Genomic DNA, 19,731 nt, shown 5'->3' with positions numbered 1-19,731 from the left:
CTTTAAATACAGTGCAAAACAAAACTCTAGAAAGACATTCATTCTGTATTGTTTTTAAACCTAAGGCAAGTGGTGTTTTGATCCAGCTAGAAAAATCTGTTGGAGCAAAAATGCCTTCACTTGTTTCCAGAAAGTTAGTGGGCACCTATTGCATCTCAACAGGGATGCTATTCCACAAAACAGAAGCAGCCACACTAAATGTCTTACTCTATGTTATGGCGAGAGCTTCTGATACTTTGGGGACTCTTAAGGAGAAACTGTTTGCAGAAGGCATTGATCTACTGGGAATATAAGAGAAAAGGCAATCCCACAAGGAAATAGGACCTGGGCTGCATTGGGCCTTATATATTAGTACCAAAACCTTGAATTTAGCCCAGTAGCAGATTGACAGCCAGTGCAAATTCCACAGACTAGGTGTTATGTGCAGGTGGTAGTTTGCCTCACAAGCAACCTAGCCATTGCATTCTGTGCAAGCTCAAGGGTAGCCCCACACAGAGTGAATCACGGCCATTCAGTTGTGAGGTCATCAATGCATGGACAACTGTGGTCACGCTATCTCAATTTAGGAATGTCCTCAACTCTCTTACTAGCTGTACCTCCTAGCCACTGAGATCACCTGGATCTAGAATTGTCCCCTAGAAGTACTTTTCTCTCTTAACGCAAATACGCTTGAAAGCACATCAGCTTTGGCCCTATAATGCCTAAATTATCCTTTTTTCCAACAAGAGATGGATTCACAGCCAGTAGAAAACGTGCTCTTCTATAAACAAAGGTATCTTCCTTTTATATATATATGCTTACACCCACGATTAAGATTTGAGCACTGCTCCTTTGTCACACTTCTGTTTCCCCATTACAGTAGATCACCTTGTCTATTAATCCTAAACATGTTAATTCTGAAGTCCCACTCAGTTGGCTGCAGGTAAGGTGACTGCCTCAGATGGCAGGATCCACATTGTTGAGTCGGAAGGGGTCCACCTAGTCCAGGGGTCTGCAACCCGCGGCTCCAGAGCCGCATGTGGCTCTTTTACACCTTTGCCGCGGCTCCGGGGCGGATACTAGCGAGGGGAGGAGGCGCATTGTGCACCCTGACACTCCCCACTGTGGCGGGCGCTGTACTGGATGTGACGTCGCATGGGGGCGGTGCGTGCATTAGTCACGCACCTTCCCGATGTCACCTTCCCGCCCACTACATTGTAAGGGGCATGTATGCTGGTCACTGCATTGAAAGGGGGAATGTACGCTGGTCACTGTTTTGAAGGGGAGTGAAGATCACACACACACAAAACGGTAACTTGTTAATTTAACATTTATTTCTATGAGGAGGAGTAATTCTGAGGGGTCAAACAAAGAAATAATAAAAAAGTGACAAAAAAGTTGTTTTTATAATGACGAGTTTTGCGGCTCCCAGTTTTTTTTTCCTTCGGAAACGGGTCCAAGTGGCTCTTTTTGTCTTAAAGGTTGCAGACCCCTGACCTAGTCCAACCCCTTGCAGTGCAGAAATCTCAACACACACGTCCCGCACCCCGATCTGAGGGGGCCGCATTGCTTGCTGTTTAACAGCAATGTGTTATTTTGCAACGTTTATCTGCAACCATTTCAAGACCGTTCCTCTGTAAAGCTTCCAAATGCATTCTTGTGGTGGGGAGCAGACGCGCTTCTACTCCGCAAGGGATCCAGACTGGGGATTCCGTTTGCACCAACGCTAGCAGCCCGTCCAGATCAGCCAACACTTCCCCACGTCCTTAGAACTTTCATAGCCGAAGCGGCGGCCACCTGGCTTTAAAATATGGAAATATAGCGGCGCGCTTTGCACCTTCAGGTGCCCGAGAAGCAGGCCCCGCCCCGCACAACCCGGCCAGCCAATCCTGCCTCTCTCTTCGCCACGAGCCCAACTCCCGGGAAACGCGTCCCACTCCAGGAAACTGAAAGCTCCGCCCCGCCCTCCCCACGTCAAGCGCGTCGCGTCGGCGAACGGGCGTAAAGTCTCGAAGAAGCGCGCAGCCCCGCACCAACCGCCGCTCGCGAGGTTACCGTTGCCTTTCCCCCTCCCCCACAAGCAGACGCGGGGCCTCGCTGTCCCGCGCGCCGCTGGCTGGCGGGCGAAGGGGCTGCCGGGAGTTTCTCTCGCGCGCGCCTTCCCCGCTGTGAGGGAAAGAGGACGCGGGCCTTTTTCTCCCGTGTGACTGACTGGCTCTTTCGCGCAATATGCCGGCGACGCGGTGGCGGCGCCTGCTACTACTGCTGAAGAGCTTCGCGTTTCTCGGGAGCCGGCCTCTCTCTGCCTTCGTCCAGCCTCAGCCGCCGCCGCACCTCGTCGCTTGCCGGCTTCCAGAGATGGCGTGCGAGTCTATTAGTAGGCGCGTGGTAGTGATGGCGGCTTTCAGGGAGACTTTTCCTGTCACTGGATACTGTTCCTACTACCGGCGGCGGCGGCGGGAGCAGCTTCTAAGTAGCCCCGCTGCTGCTGCTTCCATGCTGCACAGCCCTTCTGCAGGAGGGGCCAAAGGGAAGTCTTGACCAACTCCCCGCCTTCCTCCTCCCCTCCCTTTCCTAGCTGCCTGCAGCCGCGGGAGTATCGCGGCCACGCCGCCGCCACCATGGGCTTTTTGGACAGGCTGAGGAAAGACTGGTTCATTCTCGGAATAGTCCTGGTCATCACGGTGGCCAAGCTGGAGCCGGCCTTTGGGGTGAAAGGGGGTAAGTCTGGCCGTGGGCATACCGTTGCCTCATGAAATGCGTGTCAGCCCTGCCCGGATTCCGCCCCCCCCCCATGCCCAACTCGCTTGTTTGCAAACAAAGAGGAAATTGGGATTTTTAAATATATATTAAAAAGTCGGGTGTTGTGGGTATATGGAGTCCATTGCAAAATGTTGCGCTCTCCACACCGTAGCAGAACTGGAGGAAGCCCACGGCCCGAATATCTGCACGCTGCTTGGGGTTTGCTATCCGATCCCTTCTTTCTTTTGGCCGCTGCAGCCATTCTGAGGTTCAGTATAGCTTCCCTAGCGCTCCAAAACTCTTCGGCAGAGGAGCTGCGTTGACACGTTGCACACTCGGAGCGAGCGAGACGACCCAACTTCCGCGTGGTGACACCCAGCAAGCAGGAGGGGCTGAGCTCTGGGGCGGGTTGAGCAAACTTAAGTCCCAGCAACAGATAACATTGAAGGAGATATGTGGACTCCTTTAAAAATTTGATAATAAATTTGATAACTGCAAGCACCAAGCAGTTGCAAAAAAAAGGGACAGGGATTTAACTCCCTCACTCCCCAAATCGCCTTTATTGCTTCCCAGCCAGTGTAGAAACTTAAAAGTACATTGACTAGCTGGAAACTCTTGTTCTGCTATTAGTCTATGTAAATAAACATGGAGAGGGGGAAGTCATTCCCAGATTAGGAAATGATTGGGTTTGATGTAATCCTTGTATGCTCCCACCTTCAGAAATGTGTGTGTGCGTCAATAATTTTCACAGTAATAGTTGGTAAAACATAATCCGGAGGAGGTAGTTTTTCACATCCGTGAGGATTGAGTTAACAATGAACTTAAACAAATACACTTGTTAACAGGGAGCAACTTCCTTACTTCCACGTACTATATCCATTTCACCTGGGAAAATTACTTCTGTTGAATCTGGGATAATTACTCCTCCTCTTCCGGAGAGAATTACTTGGAATGCATGAATTATGTATAGCCATTCCCCTAGTGCATGAGCGAGCTTATAAAGCAGTTGTGTTAGTTTTGTTTTCTTCAAATTATGGGGAAGAGCAAACTTCATTACCATTGGGCCCTTTTAAAAGCATATAAGTCCTGAACACACCACCAAAAACTGTTGTGAATAAAGCACATAGACTGCCTGTGACTCAGTAATACTGTCTATGTCTGTTGCACAAAGAAAGAAGCTTGAATATTAAGACTCAGTTTGTGGATTTGCTAAATAGCCTTTGACATACCATAAATGTACAAGCTGTTCTTGTTCAAGTGTCAAAATGAAATACTGAGCACTGAGTCGAAAATATGAGTAGGAACATCTTCCTTTTTATTTTAAAATGTACTGGTGAGTACTTAATGCCATATCCTCTCAGTTAGTGTGTGCCAGTGATGTGGGATGGAAAATTTCCAAATGCTTACTTTTTATCTGCATAAAATGTTCTGTTTCAGGAGTTCATTAGAAAAAATGAATGGGTGCCCAATTGCAAATACAGTTAAGGCAAACTTGGCAGTTTCAAAGTTTTCTTTACTAAATGCAAGTAAAATAAACTTGCTAAATTAAAATCGGGATGCAAACTGACATTTTTCTTATGCACGTTAGCTTAATTTCCATAGAATTCCCCCTCCCTATTATCTTATGCATGTATACATGAAAGTAAGTCCTACTCATTTTGTCCCTAATGGAGTGGCAAGATGTAAGAAGTGGATGCAGCTCTGACAAAGCTATACTTGCTGAAATATCTTCTACACAGATTTCTGTTAAAATTGTAGGATACCTGTTTTCTCTTTTTCATCTGGTCACTTATCCTGCTTCCAGGTAAGCATGCATAGGACATTGCTATCATGTTTTGAAAATGGCAGGAAACAAAAAAGCTTTGAAATTGATGCAAGGCAAATGGCTCTTTTAGCTAAAACTTAGATAAAATGTATAGCTTACTTGGCCCGCAGATTCAACCACTTGCTTTAGCTTTTTTTGTTCTATTTATCTTCTAATTTTGTGGCCAATTTTTAGATATCCCAGAAAATATTTATTGTCTCATAGCACATGGCTTTGTAGGAAGAGCTGCTAACTTTTGTGTAGAGCTTAACAAAAATATATTTTAAATAATGCTATGAGTTTAATTCTGCAGATTTTACTATGGGAGTGCTCCAGTGTTTAAAGATGATTATCTGTTAAAGTGGTAATTTTAAACTGGACAGTGGGGCATTTTGTCACATACCTTTTCCTCTTCAGTGCATCGGAGCACATTTACTGATGTAATTCCCACTCAGTTCAGTGACTTTTTATTTTATCTGTGGTGATCCAGACTTGGCTCCTGCAGTTGCATCTGTCATATATCACTGGTCTTCTGCCATCTGTAAGCTTGACAGCCTTTCAGTAGCCAGGCTAACTAGTCTTAGGCAGTTATTCTTTTGAGGTTTTTGGCCAGCAATTGTTTACAAATGTATTGAGCATTGCATTTAATCACTCTTCATTTATTAAGGAACTTTTATGTCCAGGAGACCACTTCTTTCCCTATATCTGACTGGAGGTTAAGAGCACACTTTCCAATCTAGTTTTCTGCCAGGTTGGCTTATACTGCCCAGTGGAAGGCTGGAACCTGGACATGAAGTTCTTGGGTTCTTAATCTTCAGTTCCATGACTTCATATATTTTGCACCTGAATTTAGAAATGTTGTAATTAACCCTGGGTCAGAAATCTGGCTTAATAATGGCTAGTAATCTGTTCTGTGGTAGGTAGCATGTTGTGCTTCATTGTTTTGGTAATGAACAATTGCTTTGCTCCGTTGAGAAAACACTGGTTCCCAGGAGGTTCTGATGCATTTTATGGAAGGCATAAAGTGTTGATACTTCCACATTTGCCTGTATGTCAATTTAGTGAAATGTGAGGATCGTTTGCCTGGTGTTCAGGATAAATAACAGAATCACAGAACTGTAGAGTTGGATGGGATCCCCCAAGGGTTATCTAGCCCAGCCCCTTGCAAAGCAGGAATCTCAACATAGAATACAAACTTTACATTTCAAAAAAGTCTACAAAAATAGTGTCAACTAAGGATTCATTCTGTTGCCCAGTTAGAGAAATTGACTGTGTTGATTGTTTGATTAAATGTGAAACAATTGGCATATACATAAAAACAGTAGTTATAAACCAAGGCACATATTTCTTTTCTCGAGTTGATGTGCATGTGTGATGTATCTGAGAAAGAAGAAAGCCTCTTCTAAGATAGCGTTTGCTACCTACAATTTGTATAATTGTATTAATGATAAGCTTTTTAAAAAAGTGCTAGCCAATTAATTGGGACTTTTAAATTTATTTCGTTTAGCAAGATTTATATACCACTTCATAAATAAACAGTCTCTAAGCAGCTTACATAAAAATAGTTCATGAAACAATTATGTAGTTGAAACACTTTTTAATTGGTTTTTACAACTGATTGTACCAGCATCACAGCCCTGCTAAGGATGCTTTGAGGCATAGCATTTTGTGAGTGATTAGCACTGACTTAGAACAGTAGCCATTTACCAGTAAGTGCACCAGTCATTCGATAATGCTCATCCCACGCCAGTTACTTCTAGTCCATATGAACCAGCAGGAACAGTACAGCTGGAGCAATTACCATGGTGTCAAAACAGTGATAGTACCTCTAAATTTTTACTTTCCCTGCGGTCCTTCCTTTTTCAATTCTGCCAGTGCTGCTAGAAACAACAATGGAAAACTTCCTAAAACTGACTAATGACACTCCTAAGGGAACACCATCCACATACCTTAAGGAGGTGTGGGGAGGGAACATTATTTGAATTTATTCAGTGTATCAGCCAGAAGTGAACATCGATAGCTTTTCTGTTTTTCCTGCTAACAGTATAACAAATGCACAATATTTACTGTATTTTTGGTTGCCAAATATCTAAAGTTCTCTGGGTGACATATAGCATATAATAAAAACCATGAAATACAAAACACAATTCTACAAAGCAGCATTAAAACAATTAATATAAAACTGAACTAAAATCAAAGCCACAACAAAAACATTCCAGGTGTGAAACATGGGCAAAAGCATCAGATTTAAAAGACCTGTGAGAATAAAAAAGTCTTTGCCTGGCACTGAAACATACTGCTCATTTATTATGTGAGCCAGACATCTCTCAAGGAACCACAAAGAGGTCTAGGTTATCTCATTTCTTCAAAACTAAAGAACAATTTTTTTTTTTGCTGAGAAAATGCAGTTTCTCCAGTTAGCCAAACTGTGCAATTAAAAGTACTGCCCATAATGCTGTTGCACATATAGTGCGAGGGCCTATTGGACAGTGCTTGTGACATCATTAATGGGCGATAATGGATATGCCCACTGTTTGCAGGCTCTTGTGTGTTAAAACTGCTTGGAAATTAGTCAGCATGGAGAAGCCCCTTACTACTTTCTCGTCCCACCCACTTTCTATTCCATGTTGTGTACTCCATCTCTTGTGAACTATAGGGCACTATATAGCTCAAGTATTCCACTACCATCATCTTTGTAGTGATTCCCATCCCCCATTCATTATGTGTGAATTTGATATTGAATTGTTGACTTTGTATTTGGACGTGCTGGATTACTCTGCAAAGATTAAAATCAATAGGAGCTGGATTTCAACTGCTTGTCCAGATATGAACCCCTATTTTCCCCTATTGAAAATACACATTAGGACAGCACAGAATCTAACTTACAGTAATTTACAAGAAGTAATTATAAAAGCTAGGCCTTTCTTCATAGCTGGTTTTACAGGGGGGGGGGGCGTTAATGTTAAAGAAGGCCTTTGCTTTTATTCTTTAGATCACAAGTCTGTTAGATTTTTGTTTCTGCAATATCCAAATCTTATTACTTCCTTGTCTCTGTCACTCCTTTGTATATGAATCATAACCCTTCATATTGATCTTGAATGCATTGACTACACTCTGGTAGAGCTGGGCTGCTTCTGCACTTCTGCTCTTGGCAGTGGGAAGAGAAGAAGCCAGTAAGCTTGGTTTTAACCTCATAGTCTTCAGTGGGAACCACATAATCGTGTTTGTGTGGAGGGGCCTGTAAGTCTTATGTGGAAATCAATCTTGGCTGTCTTGGTTTATTTTGGTTTATTTTTTGTGTTTGTATTTTCAGGACCACTGAAACCAGAAATCACCATCACATACATAGCTGTTTCAGCTATATTCTTTAACAGTGGGCTCTCGTTGAAAACTGAGGTACTGCAAATGAATGTTAATCTTTCTCACTTTTTTGTTGATGGGAGCATCAGGCTGCTAATGGCATAGTACCAACAGCAGTCAATATGTGCTTGTAGTTTTAGGAGAGTATATGCATCCAGAGTGGGAGAAAAAGATCTAATGGATTACATCCCTGTACCCATAAACAACTGTCACAAGGTCCCTTATTGGTTCTGTATTAAACTTGATATTTTGCTATTAGTTTAACATGGAAATTATCTGTATGGATTGTGTTGAGTCTACATCTGCAATGCAGTGAGTCATTTGCAAAGTATTTACTTGGACTCATTTTATTGATTCAAATGGAACTTGGGTCCCAGAAAATTGTGATCAGGTGACTCTAATTTTGGCAACACAGGTGTTTCAGAGCTGATTCTGCTAGTATGGGCATGTGGCTAATAATTTGGCATTGAACCAGCACCAGCTGAACAGCCCATGTGATCTATTGAAGTTAGGTATATTTCAGAGCAGTGACATCCTGTTTTTCCCACGCTCCTAATTATGCATTGCAGCATGACCTTGGTGTGTGGGCAGCTTTTGTAAACATGTGTTTAATATCACCACTTATCTCCAGCTGTTGTAAGTTTGTTCCCAATTTATTATTTCTCCATGTGTAATCTGAGGCTCAGAATTCAAGTCCTGCAGTATTTATGTGGTAAAGTAGGCTTGGAGCCACCTTACATAACACTGGATGGTTTTTTAATAAGTCATTTGGGGGGGGGATTAGAATAGCTTTAGATAACAGGATTGTTTATTTAGGGTCATAGCTTGACAAATATTGAAAATATTACTGCACTAGGACTAGCCATTTATATACACGTGTATATATGCTAGCTAGTCTTTTTTGGGGTGGAGGCAGGGCTAGCCTTTGGTGAAGTCTTGCTGCTACGTAAAGCTCTAAAGCAGCCTTCCCCAACCCTGGGTCACCAGATGTTGTACTGTAATTCTCATCATACCTGACTGTTGGCCATGCTGGCTTGGGATAATGGGAGTTGGAGTCAAAACACCTGGGGATCCAAAGTTTTAGAAGACTGCTCTAAGGTCTATTATTTTTTAACATTGTAGGTACAGGTGTCACCTGTCCTGTTGTTATAATTTTTAATTTGAATGTGTATTTTACTATTAATCTAGTTTATGCTTAGTTTTTACAATGGGTGATTTAAAATTTGCATGCATCAGGAGAGGTGAAGCAAAGACCCTTTTTTACAGATTTGGAGAATAGGCTTTTTGAAGCAATATGTATCTGACATATATAATAATGATACCAACTTAAGCAATACAAAATAGAACTGACTTCAGCTGTTAAAACTGCAACCTCTTCTTCTCTTGTTGCTTTGTAGGAGCTGACAAGTGCTTTGATGCATGTGAAATTGCATCTTTTTGTCCAGATCTTCACACTTGTATTCTTCCCAACAGCAATATGGCTATTTCTTCAGCTGTTATCTATCACACCTATAAATGAATGGCTTTTAAAAGGGTATGTTTTAACATCTAAAGGGTGAAATATTTATGGCTGCTTTTCCAGAAATGTGCTTTCGGTATCATTAGGGCTGATTTTTCCCTCCTGTGTACGTGATTTTTCTGCGTACGTTCATGCTTTGACACTTGCTGTTGGAAAAAAAATATGTATGCAAAACATTACTCTTTCAAAATCTTGGTCTCATGTATCCAAAGACTTGGCAGCTAATTTTATATGTAGGGACTTACTCAGCAGATCATGCCTCTTCTTGACAAGCCTTCTGTATTGAATTTGCTAGTTTAGGTTTCAAGGACTAGGAGTAAAAATGGGGGGAAATCGGTGGCAGAATAGAAGCTTAACTGTTTGAGTTTGTATGAAACAGAATATGCAGCTTCACTCTCCACAGCAGGGGTGAGGAACCTTTTTTCTATGAAGGTCTGTTGACCCGTGGGAAAAGTCAATCAGGGGTCACAGTTGATGGCAGGCACTGCCAGGGCCAATAGCGAGTGGAGCTGGCAAGATTACATGGTGGTCTCTCTCTTTAGCTATTAGCTTCCCAGCATCTTGAATTATTTTTTCACTCTCTCAAATTCTGACTAATAAAAGTCCTTTGCCATGATGGTAATTGTTTTTCAATGCAGTATGCCCCTCCCCCATTTTATCTGTAAATGCTTTCAGCTATAGAAAATTGCAGTGTATGAATATGGCTGTCAATGTGAAGAAAAAATATCAAGCTCCATATTGCAGCATATTCAGCTAAATTCTGTAATGAAAGCAGTTCAAGTTGTATCCTTTTCTAGAAGTACTCTTTTTTTGCCTCTAAGGAACATAGCTGCTTTATTTATTTATTTAGTGCGCCAGTATGCTACCGTTCCATCTGCGTATTGCTCATGGCAGATAATAAAAGGAAAATCAGAATACAAACTGAAACATACTCAAAATACACCATAAAAACCACACACCAATGACTGCACCAGTCATGCGTACAAGCAGTGGAAATGGAAAATGATTAAAAATCGTTTTGAGCCCAAAGAGGGCTTCATTGAGGGCAGAGGAAGCCCCAAAGAGACCGGAGGCGCAGCAGGGCTTTGTTAAGGCTGCTCAGGCTCCCTGCCTAGTAGCTGACATGTGCAGCCCCACAACCCCAGCTGCTTTTCTGCATAGCCTTCAGCTGGCCCCAGAGCTTCAACTCTAGTTGAAGAGAGAGTTGTGTGGAGAGAGAACCTGAAAAGAGGGAGCTGGAGAGCAGGGAGAAAATGGGTGTTTAGAGGCTTTTTAGAGGGTGTTCCCACTTAGGCTTATGCGTGCAGGGGCTCAGAACATAACCCCCGCACAAGTGGGGAGACACCTGTACATATGTAAACGCTGGTGTGTAACTATTCACAAAGATAAGACCCAAATACTTAGGAACAGGACAATTTTTATTTTACTATCCGAGAGTGAAGTGTCGAATTGCAGGTAAGCTGTTAGAAATTCAACGCAAAACAGTTGCAAAACAAATGTGGTTTGAGGAATATTGTTTGTACATCTTCTCCCAGTAATGCTATTTAGAAGGTTTTTTGAAGTGCAAAACTGTGTGCCACTCCCTCAATGTAGAAAATGTAGTATGTAGAAAATATTACAGCAAATATCTCTGTTTAGGGCAATTACTTACATCTCACTCACAGGCTGTCAGTCTACATTGTATATTATTAGGCTACTAAATACTGTATAAGGACATTTTATTGTTTACTTCTGGTATAATAATGCTGCCTCCTTTTTATTTCTTGATCTCATCTTTGCCACATAGGATATGTTTTGTTTAGCTCATACAATATATTGTCATGGTCGTCTTTGAGACTCTTGGTCTAACTAGGGTTCATTAATACCAAGAATGTGATTATAATGAACAGCGCTTTTCCATAAGGGAAGATCTTGTGATGCAATTCCTCTGTCCTTTCATTATGTTCTGGTTATTATTTCTCTTCTGGCAATGTTATAGTGAGAGCAATCGTACTTGAGATTTACATGGGGTCATCAGCAGGGAGCTGGACCAGATAGCTTTTGAGATTCCTTTCAACTTTATGATTCTTTAGCACTTTCTGACTTTGAGGTAGATCATGTTTCTGTCTCCTTTTTTGTGGGTAGAGGGCAAAGAGAGGATGGAACACATGAAACTGCCTTATACTAGGTCAGACTAATGTCAATTTCATCCAGTATTGTCTACTCTTAACTTGGTGGCCTGTTGCTTGTTCCAGGATTGAACCTGGCACCTGGAGGCAAAACATATGTTCGTCCACCGAACCAGGGGTCCTCCCCTAAGACCACTTCAGATTTCTCTCAGCACTGTTGCTAAGCCTGCTTGCAAACCACATCCTCTGAAGCAGAGAATACTTTCTCCAATTCCAGATATATGATGGATGGGGGTGGGGTATGTAATAATGAAAATTGTACTCCGCATGTGTTCAGGGGTCCTCTTGTTTCTGGAGCTGAATCTTGATATTGAAAGCAGATTCTGGGAGTGAACCTTAGTAGCTTCAAAGTAAGCTTTATATGCACATCCTCTCAGGAAGCTTCTCAAATTAATGCATGTATTACCATATCCCCAGCAGAAACAACCACTTATAATGTAAAGGCAGAAGTTCCTGAAAAGCTACTCAGCTCTTTCATTCTCAGGGCTTGCCACCTTCCTAGGTTACTCCTACCTGTACAAATTTACCAAACATTATTCACATTAAGGCAGTATTCTTCAATCTTGGTTCCCCAGAAGTCATTGGACTACAATTCCCATCATCCCTCAGCTGGCCTGGAAAGATGGGAGTTGTTGTCCAACAGCATCTAAGGGCCCAAGCTGAAGGACATTGCATTAAGATTTCTCTCTATAATCTGGAAGGGGTAGAAAAATGCTTTTTAAAAGAAGAAACATAAATGCTTGGAAATTAGATGTATTGACTACACCTGGAAGCTAGAATTTCACCATGCATGGCACAATCACAGCGTGCAGTGAGCACCTCCTTGTGTTCCTGTGAATGGTAGGACTGGTACTCCTGCCACAGGATGTAAGAGTACACCCTGTGGCAGAAGTCATCTTAGACTTTGAGTTCAGGACCGGAAGAGATTTTAGCATGTTAGTCTAGTTCAGAGCATCTGCGAAGTTGGATTTCAATTTTCAGTGTACAGTATATTCCTTGGCTTCAGTTTTTAATAACAGTTTTCTATCTCCTTTCCTGTCATGTCTAATAGATTGCAAGCAGAGATTTTTTTTTAATTAAAAAAATTATTGCCAAGTGCCCAGATATTTTAGACGCTGAATAAATAAAAGCAACAAAACAAAGCAGAGACAGTGTGTTTACCTAGGAATGAACTGAGGCCTGACCCAGCCAAAATTTACAAGGACAAGCATCCTACAGCCACCACTCCATGGATTATTTTCCATAACTGATGAGGGATCTTGGAACATTTTTTGAATTTAATAGATTGGTAGGTCATGCCTCAGAGCAATCTACTGCCACACACTCCATTAACATGAATAAAGTTTGAACAGTTAAAGTGTTTAGGGAATTGTAGCTTATGCCTCAAGAGCCCTGCACTGAATATCATAACATTCCGATTTACAGAGGAAAAACAAAGCTTTATAACAAAGCTTCTTATCCCTTTTTGTGTAGAATGACTTCTGCAAGCTGCTCATGTATCTGTATACATCTGAAAAGGAATGAGCAGTAGACTGCAAATGGATTTATCAGGAGATCATGTGGTCTTCCTTAAAGGGAATATTTAGCTTCTTGGGCAGATACAGAAACAGCTTGTATGAGTTGCCCATTATCCCAGTCCAGATCTACTTGTGCATTTCAGTTTGAGCTACTCCATTTACTTTCATGGGGCATGTAGCATACAGATACTTGCACTCTTGTGAATGGGGTGGCCTTTGTGGATTCAACTATTTTATCACAGAATTGTGAAGTTGGATGGGACCATGGCGGTCATCTAGTCCAACCCCGTGCAGTGCAGGAATCTTTTGTCCGATGTGGGGCTTAAACCTACAACCCTGAAATCAAGAGTCTCATGCTCTACCAGCTGAGCTGTCATACCATCTCAGTTAAGAAATCTATCCTGTTTTTGTATTCTAGTCACAAAACAAAGAATATTGGTATTCATGGCTTCTGAATGTAGTGTGTAATTTTGCCCATTCTCCTTTATGGGTTGTTTTGTGATTAATTTCAATGAATATTACATTTGTATCTGTGTATGTTTTCTGCCCCTTAGTTTGCAGACAGTAGGCTGCATGCCACCTCCTGTGTCTTCAGCAGTGATTTTAACCAAAGCTGTTGGTGGAAATGAGGTGAGTTGATTACAGTTTTGTTTTATTAATTGCTTTTTTAAAAAAATGCTTTTGTGCAAAAGTTTTCTTTCCTTAAGGTTGACTGACAGATCATGAAAATACCACTTGAGATCCCATCAAATAACAATACTTTCAAATGCAGAGGTGTAACTTTTGGTGAATATTTTGAAACCTTGGGGATACATGCCCTTTAAACTTTCAAAATGCCTGTCTCTTTGTGGCCATAGCTCTTTTGCAGTTTCATCAGAGCCAGGATGGTTAGGCCTATTCTGGCCAAATCAAGTGTCATTATAGAGTGATTATTCCCTGCAGTACAAGGATGAAGGGAGAGCAGGAGAGAAGCCCCTCTATCCTTAAAGGAATATCCTACCTACCTTCCCCTCCTCAAGTCAGGTAGGGAGCCTGGCAGCAGAGACCACTGGACAGGCATGGACACACAGCCTTTTGGATCTAAAGGGAATCTGTAGGTTTGAAGTGATGGTAGGGGAAGGGGATTGGACTGTGCCACATGTCCTTGCAACTCCGTTCCTCATTGAATGGATCCCAGGTGAGGGGTTGACTTCCTCCATGTCCAATTTTCACCCCTCATCATCTTTTTGGTGAGGCGATTACTTTCCAATCATTTCTGGGTGGTTCTATGCTAAAGGTATGTTCTGTCTTTACTAAAAATCTTTAAAGGGATCCTATTTATGACTCTCATGATTTGGTGTTACGCATTTAAATCTGTACTAAATTTCTTCATTTTAATCTGTATTCAACGCACAAAAGGTGTTACTTAGTGTAAAGAATATTATATTTTTAGATCTAGTGATGCCTCCAAATCTAAAGCCTTTTCAGAAATGAAATCTTGGAGAGTCCCATGGGGCAAGGTAAATTATTGCATGTGGTGAACTCTTTAAGTCATAGACCAAGGTCAAGGCAGTAGGAGTCTTATTTGAAAAAGCTTTTCTCTCTGCTTGGAAAGCAAATGAAACCTCTCATCATTTAACTTTAAAATTATAGCTTTAAGAAAATTTTCACTGCAGCTGAAAGATCAAGTTCATGGCAGACATAAAGGACTCAGAAGTCCTTTCTCAGATGTAACCGTGGAGCAAGAGACGTTCTGATTCCCCCACCCCTCGTGCATTCTTGATGGAAAATAAAGAGTTCACAAAGATCAGAATCTTTGTAATCTACTGAATAAAATCAAAGGCTTCACAAGGCAGAAAGGAATACATTAAGTCTTAGACTGCTTTATTTTATTTAAGACAATACTTTTAAGGTAACTTTATTTCAATTAAGATTATTTGGTAAAATGTAATGAAATAAAAGGTTTTGAACATTTTATCTGTTGAACATACCTCAGCAATCTGCTTTGCATGCAGAAGGTTCTAGGTTCAATCCTCTGCATCTCCAGGTAGGGCTGAGAAGGGCTCCCTGCCTGAAACCCCCAGAGAGCCACTGCCAGTCAGTGTAGGCAATACTGATTTAGATGGATCAGTGATCTGACTCCATATAACATTTCTTCCAAGGAACTCAAGGAAGTATACAGTTCTCTCCCTTTCCACCTTATCCTTAAATGAACCTGTGAGGTAGAATAGGGTGAGTGAATGGACCAAGGTCATCCTGTCAGCATGAAGCTGAATGGGGATTTGATAAAGTAAACACTATACCACGCCATTCTGGATTCCATCTGGCAAATGCTCCTACATTAGCATTATAAGGTAATGCACTTGGGAGTCCTGCATTTGCATTAGGCCCTCACATGTTACCCAAGTTTGCCATCATGTGTAATACCCATTTAGAGGAAATAGCCAGTTCCAGCTCTCTTAAGTGAATGTATGGCATTCACATTTTATATTTTTAGCAATGGATATAACTATATTACATGTACATCTAAAAAAACACCCCACGGCACTATATGTGACGGTCAAGTATTTTTTAAAACCACTGTCAATTTTGCAGATAACTCTAGATACTGTATCATACTGGTTTTTGATATCTGCGATGGTGTGAGTCAGAACCAGAAAAAAACAAGCAAGCCATTTCTGCGGTAGTGCCACTGAAGCTTGATACTGCAGCAGATCCACTGATTTTTAGACTTTAGCCAGAGTGGTACAATTTGTCTAGTCGGGAATGGGCACAAAGCTCATTGATGGCAACTCAGTTGCTTGATCTGTATGAATTGCCTTAAGTATCTATGACATACCAATTAGAGTGATGTCACATGCAAGTTATTACGGTTTCCATCTTCTTTTAAAGAAAGTGAAGAATTTTACTAATACTATGGAAGGCACTCACAGTGCTGTTTCATTCTGTTCTGTTCTGTTCTGTTCTGTTGGATAAAATTGGAAAGGCTGTATAGAAATGGGAAGACAGGCAGACTGTAAAATGCAGCCAGACCATCCACTGGACAGATAAAATGTTTATTGTGCCGATGATGAAGGTGAGGTAGCTATTGGGTGTATTGGGCATTGTTGCATAAAGGAAATCTCAAAAGGAAAAAAAAGAAATGAAATAAATGCATGAATGCTCCTTGTGCTGATCTTATCAGTGGAGAAAGCAGATGTCCATCAAATGTTTTCCAAAGTCAAGCCCGGTTTTTAGTGTATTGTTGCTTTCGTTATTTTTTAAAATTCTCAATTTTCTAATCACCCCACTATCTTCAAACTTTATAGTTGGGAAAGGGGAGAAAAAGAATCTTCCATACTGAATTAACAGTAGTGGCATTGCAAAAGATGTTATTTAAATTTGTTCAAAAATAAGGCAAAACTGTTGTATTGAGTTTTTCTTTTAATTAGCAGGTGCCAGCTGTTCTAGGCAGAGAACACCTGTGCTACTTGAGGTATTAGGGAGTTCAGGTGCCAGTCTCTTTGCACACCAGTCAAAATTAGAAATAACTGATTCCTGTGGAGATGTGGGTTGTTAATGGCCTTAGCAGCTACTGTTCTCTTGACACATTCTCAGTCTTGAGATCTGAGGAAGTTACTTGAGGACTTTGAAAGTGTTGGAAAACCATTGGCAAGACCAGAGGTCAGCAAACTTTTCCAGCAGGGGGCTGGTCCACTGTCCCTCAGACCTTGTAGGGGGCTGGACTATATTTTGGAAAAGAAAAAAACAAAACGAATTCCTATGCCCCACAAATAACCCAGAGATGCATTTTAAATAAAAGGACACATTCTACTCACATAAAAACATGCTGATTCCCAGACCGTCCACGGGCCAGATTTAGATTGCGATTGGGCCGGATCTAGCCCCCAGGCCTTAGTTTACCTACCCACGGGCAAGGCGTTTGGACCACAGGTGCTTTTAGCAAAAAATTGCCCCTGCTCAAAGTGTACTGAAATCATTTAGCTTCTCTTTACTGGTTGATAAAATCCATTGCCCATATCTACCAATAATTTGTAGAAGAGTTTTGAATGTAGTTTAAAAAATATATAAATTAGCATTGTTGAGTGAGTGAGTAGACTCTGATGTTTTACAAAACATCCTTTTTAACACGAATATATGAGCATATGCAAATCTTAAGCTTTCCTTTTGGGTCACTCAATAAGTTTTAATCAAAATATAGAGGTACTGGGGTGCCAATACAATACCATATCTAATATTATTGTGGTGGGAACCCCCACCCCATCACTAAGAAACATTTCACAATTTTGGAGCTTGGGCTGGATCTCCCCCTTTTAAATGACCATCATTTTTTAAAAACAACAACCCTGGTCTGTTTTTGTTTGTTTTTTAAAAGTTCCAATTTAACACCTCCATGGATTCTTTCACTCTTTCTTCTCTTTATATAGCCTGAGTCTTGACAACCTGGTTGGAAGTGATCAGCTGGACATGAGGGAAACATCTGCTGTGTTTGAAGAATACTGTAACAGTGGTGCAGTTAGTGGGCTTGAAGAGGTTATTAAGATATTGCTTGTTGCCTGACCCATATCGATTTCTGGCTAGTAAGCATATGGAGTACTGTGTGGCAGTTTAGATGACAGTGCCGTTTTAGCTCTTATTATTGATGGGGCTGCTGGCTTGCCACGATTTGGGAGCAAGGATGCTATGCTTAAACAGGTGGGACAAGAATTGATGAGGGAGCCCTGCACCTGACTGGCTGTTTTGGGACCTGTTTGTGTTGTGGGGGGAAAGAGAAGTTGTATCTCGCTGACAGAAGTTGTACAGTATCTGTCTTTGTACCTTGTGAGGCAAGAAAGCTCTTGTATTCATGGATGGAGAGAGAGGAGGGAGGGAAAATTGCTTCTGGCTGCCAGTGCCGGGAACCCACTTCAATATTTTTGAGTCTTTGGAGCGTACAAGGCTGCTATTATCTTATTTATCATAATGCTATAGAAAAAATAGTCTCACTAGTGAAGTGGATGTTTGAAATCCTGGCTGCAGAACAAAGGCTAAATGCTTAATCATGTGTTGTCTCAATGTTGGGTGTTTTGTTTTTTAAAAAGTATGTTGCTTTTACAGCAAAATACTTTACTTTATCCTTTACTGGAAAATGTATACCCAACATGCACAAAAATGTTAATGCAATTATTCCTATTCTTGTCTTTATTTTCTTCCTATGTAAATGTGTGCAAATTTGCATAAATTGCTGGATTTTTAAAAATTAATTACCAATTAATCTGCCTGCAACCCTAACTGGATCCCATGTTAAAACAGCTACACATTTTTGTTAATGTGATCTTTCCTGTACATGATTGAATGATGTGAACAAAGCTGTACAGGGAAGAAGGCCTGCAGTTCATACAGTTGGTACTACAGGAATGTTTGGTGAGAGAGTTTAAAATGTGGCCCCAGCACTATCCTGCAGAGATCTTTGAGTCCATAGGACTTTTCCCAACATCTGAACCTTGAAGTGACAGATCAGGCAGGTTCAAATGATTTTAAAATTTTTATGAAGGTACAACATATGAAAGAGCAACACACACAAAAGAATAAGCAGTACAGCGAAGGATATTGGTTCGCATCCAGTGCAGGTCAAATTCCTTCTTTCTTCCTGACACTTCTCTTGCTACTCTCGAAGTTACTATTCATTCAAGCCGTAATCTTTGACTATCACCATTCACATAGTGCCATTCTGATTGGCTCTCTCCCCTCAGTAATATCTCGCTTTCTGCTGTTCCTACTAAAACCCTGATTTAAGATGAAATGCTGAAAATGTTAAGCATATTTGCTGCTGAAAACCTCTGTTCACCACCTATTTAGATAGAACTACTAACATATTCTCTCTGAGGAGATGAATAAGGGTAATGTGGGTCTACAGCATTTTATTTATTCATTAAAAATATTTTTATCCCATCTCTTAATTGCAAAGATAGCCAGCAACACATAAATATAAAATTCCTATAAAACTACAAAAATCACCCACAAGTAAAGCAAAAATCAACAACTGCAGTTCTGAGGAGATACTAGTATCAAACCACATTAAAAACTTAGGAGAAAAAGCCACAATTTCAGTTGCTTTCCAAAGGCCAACGTGTTATTTATTTTCACATTAAGCTTGTTTGAAGAGGACACCCTTGGGAAACCAAATGGAGCTCAGAAGAAGGGTGTGGTGTTACAAGAACTGTACAAATGGCTTTTGCTGGGGCACTTCCAGTGGCAAGAAGGAGGAAAGGAATGCAACTGGCTGTTTTGGGACCTGTTTGTGTTTTAAGACATCAGTAGCCTCCTTTGCCTTCAGAGCTGGAAATCGTTACAAGTGGACTGTTTCTTAAAAGGTAAAGGGACCCCTGACCAGTCGCGGCTGACTCTGGGGTTGCGGCGCTCATCTTGCTTTATTGGCTGAGGGAGCTGGCGTACAGCTTCCGGGTCATGTCGCCAGCATTACTAAGCCACTTACGGCGAACCAGAGCAGTGCATGGAAACGCCATTTACCTTCCTGCCGGAGCGGTACCTATTTATCTACTTGCACTTTGACGTGCTTTTGAACTGCTACGTTGGCAGGAACAGGGACCGAGCAATGGGAGCTCACCCCATCGCAGGGATTCGAACCGCCGACCTTCTGATCAGCAAGCCCTAGGCTCTGTG

The 19,731-nt window shown here is 41.4% G+C and overlaps 1 protein-coding gene across 8 annotated transcripts in view; it reads left to right on the top strand.

Moving 5' to 3' along the window:
- Positions 1–2,037: 2,037 nt before the first annotated feature.
- SLC10A7 (solute carrier family 10 member 7) overlaps positions 2,038–19,731 on the top strand; it is a 125,994-nt gene continuing 108,300 nt past the window's right edge. For 4 of the 8 annotated variants that reach the window (XM_083457487.1, XM_083457486.1, XM_083457493.1 and 1 more), the window contains exons 1-4: positions 2,271–2,700; positions 7,839–7,921; positions 9,283–9,419; positions 13,644–13,719. In XM_083457487.1, coding sequence (XP_083313613.1) covers positions 2,601–2,700; positions 7,839–7,921; positions 9,283–9,419; positions 13,644–13,719 — 396 coding nt within the window. In that variant the 5' untranslated portion in view covers positions 2,271–2,600. Of the gene's footprint in view, positions 2,244–2,268; positions 2,701–7,838; positions 7,922–9,282; positions 9,420–13,643; positions 13,720–19,731 lie in introns of those variants that run through there. The other 4 variants (XM_083457489.1, XM_083457491.1, XM_083457490.1 and 1 more) reach the window with 4 other exon arrangements.

Source organism: Podarcis tiliguerta (genome assembly GCF_965153285.1).
Source record: "Podarcis tiliguerta genome assembly, chromosome: 9".
Classification (NCBI taxonomy): domain Eukaryota; kingdom Metazoa; phylum Chordata; class Lepidosauria; order Squamata; family Lacertidae; genus Podarcis; species Podarcis tiliguerta.
This window is presented reverse-complemented; position numbering and strand designations above follow the sequence as displayed.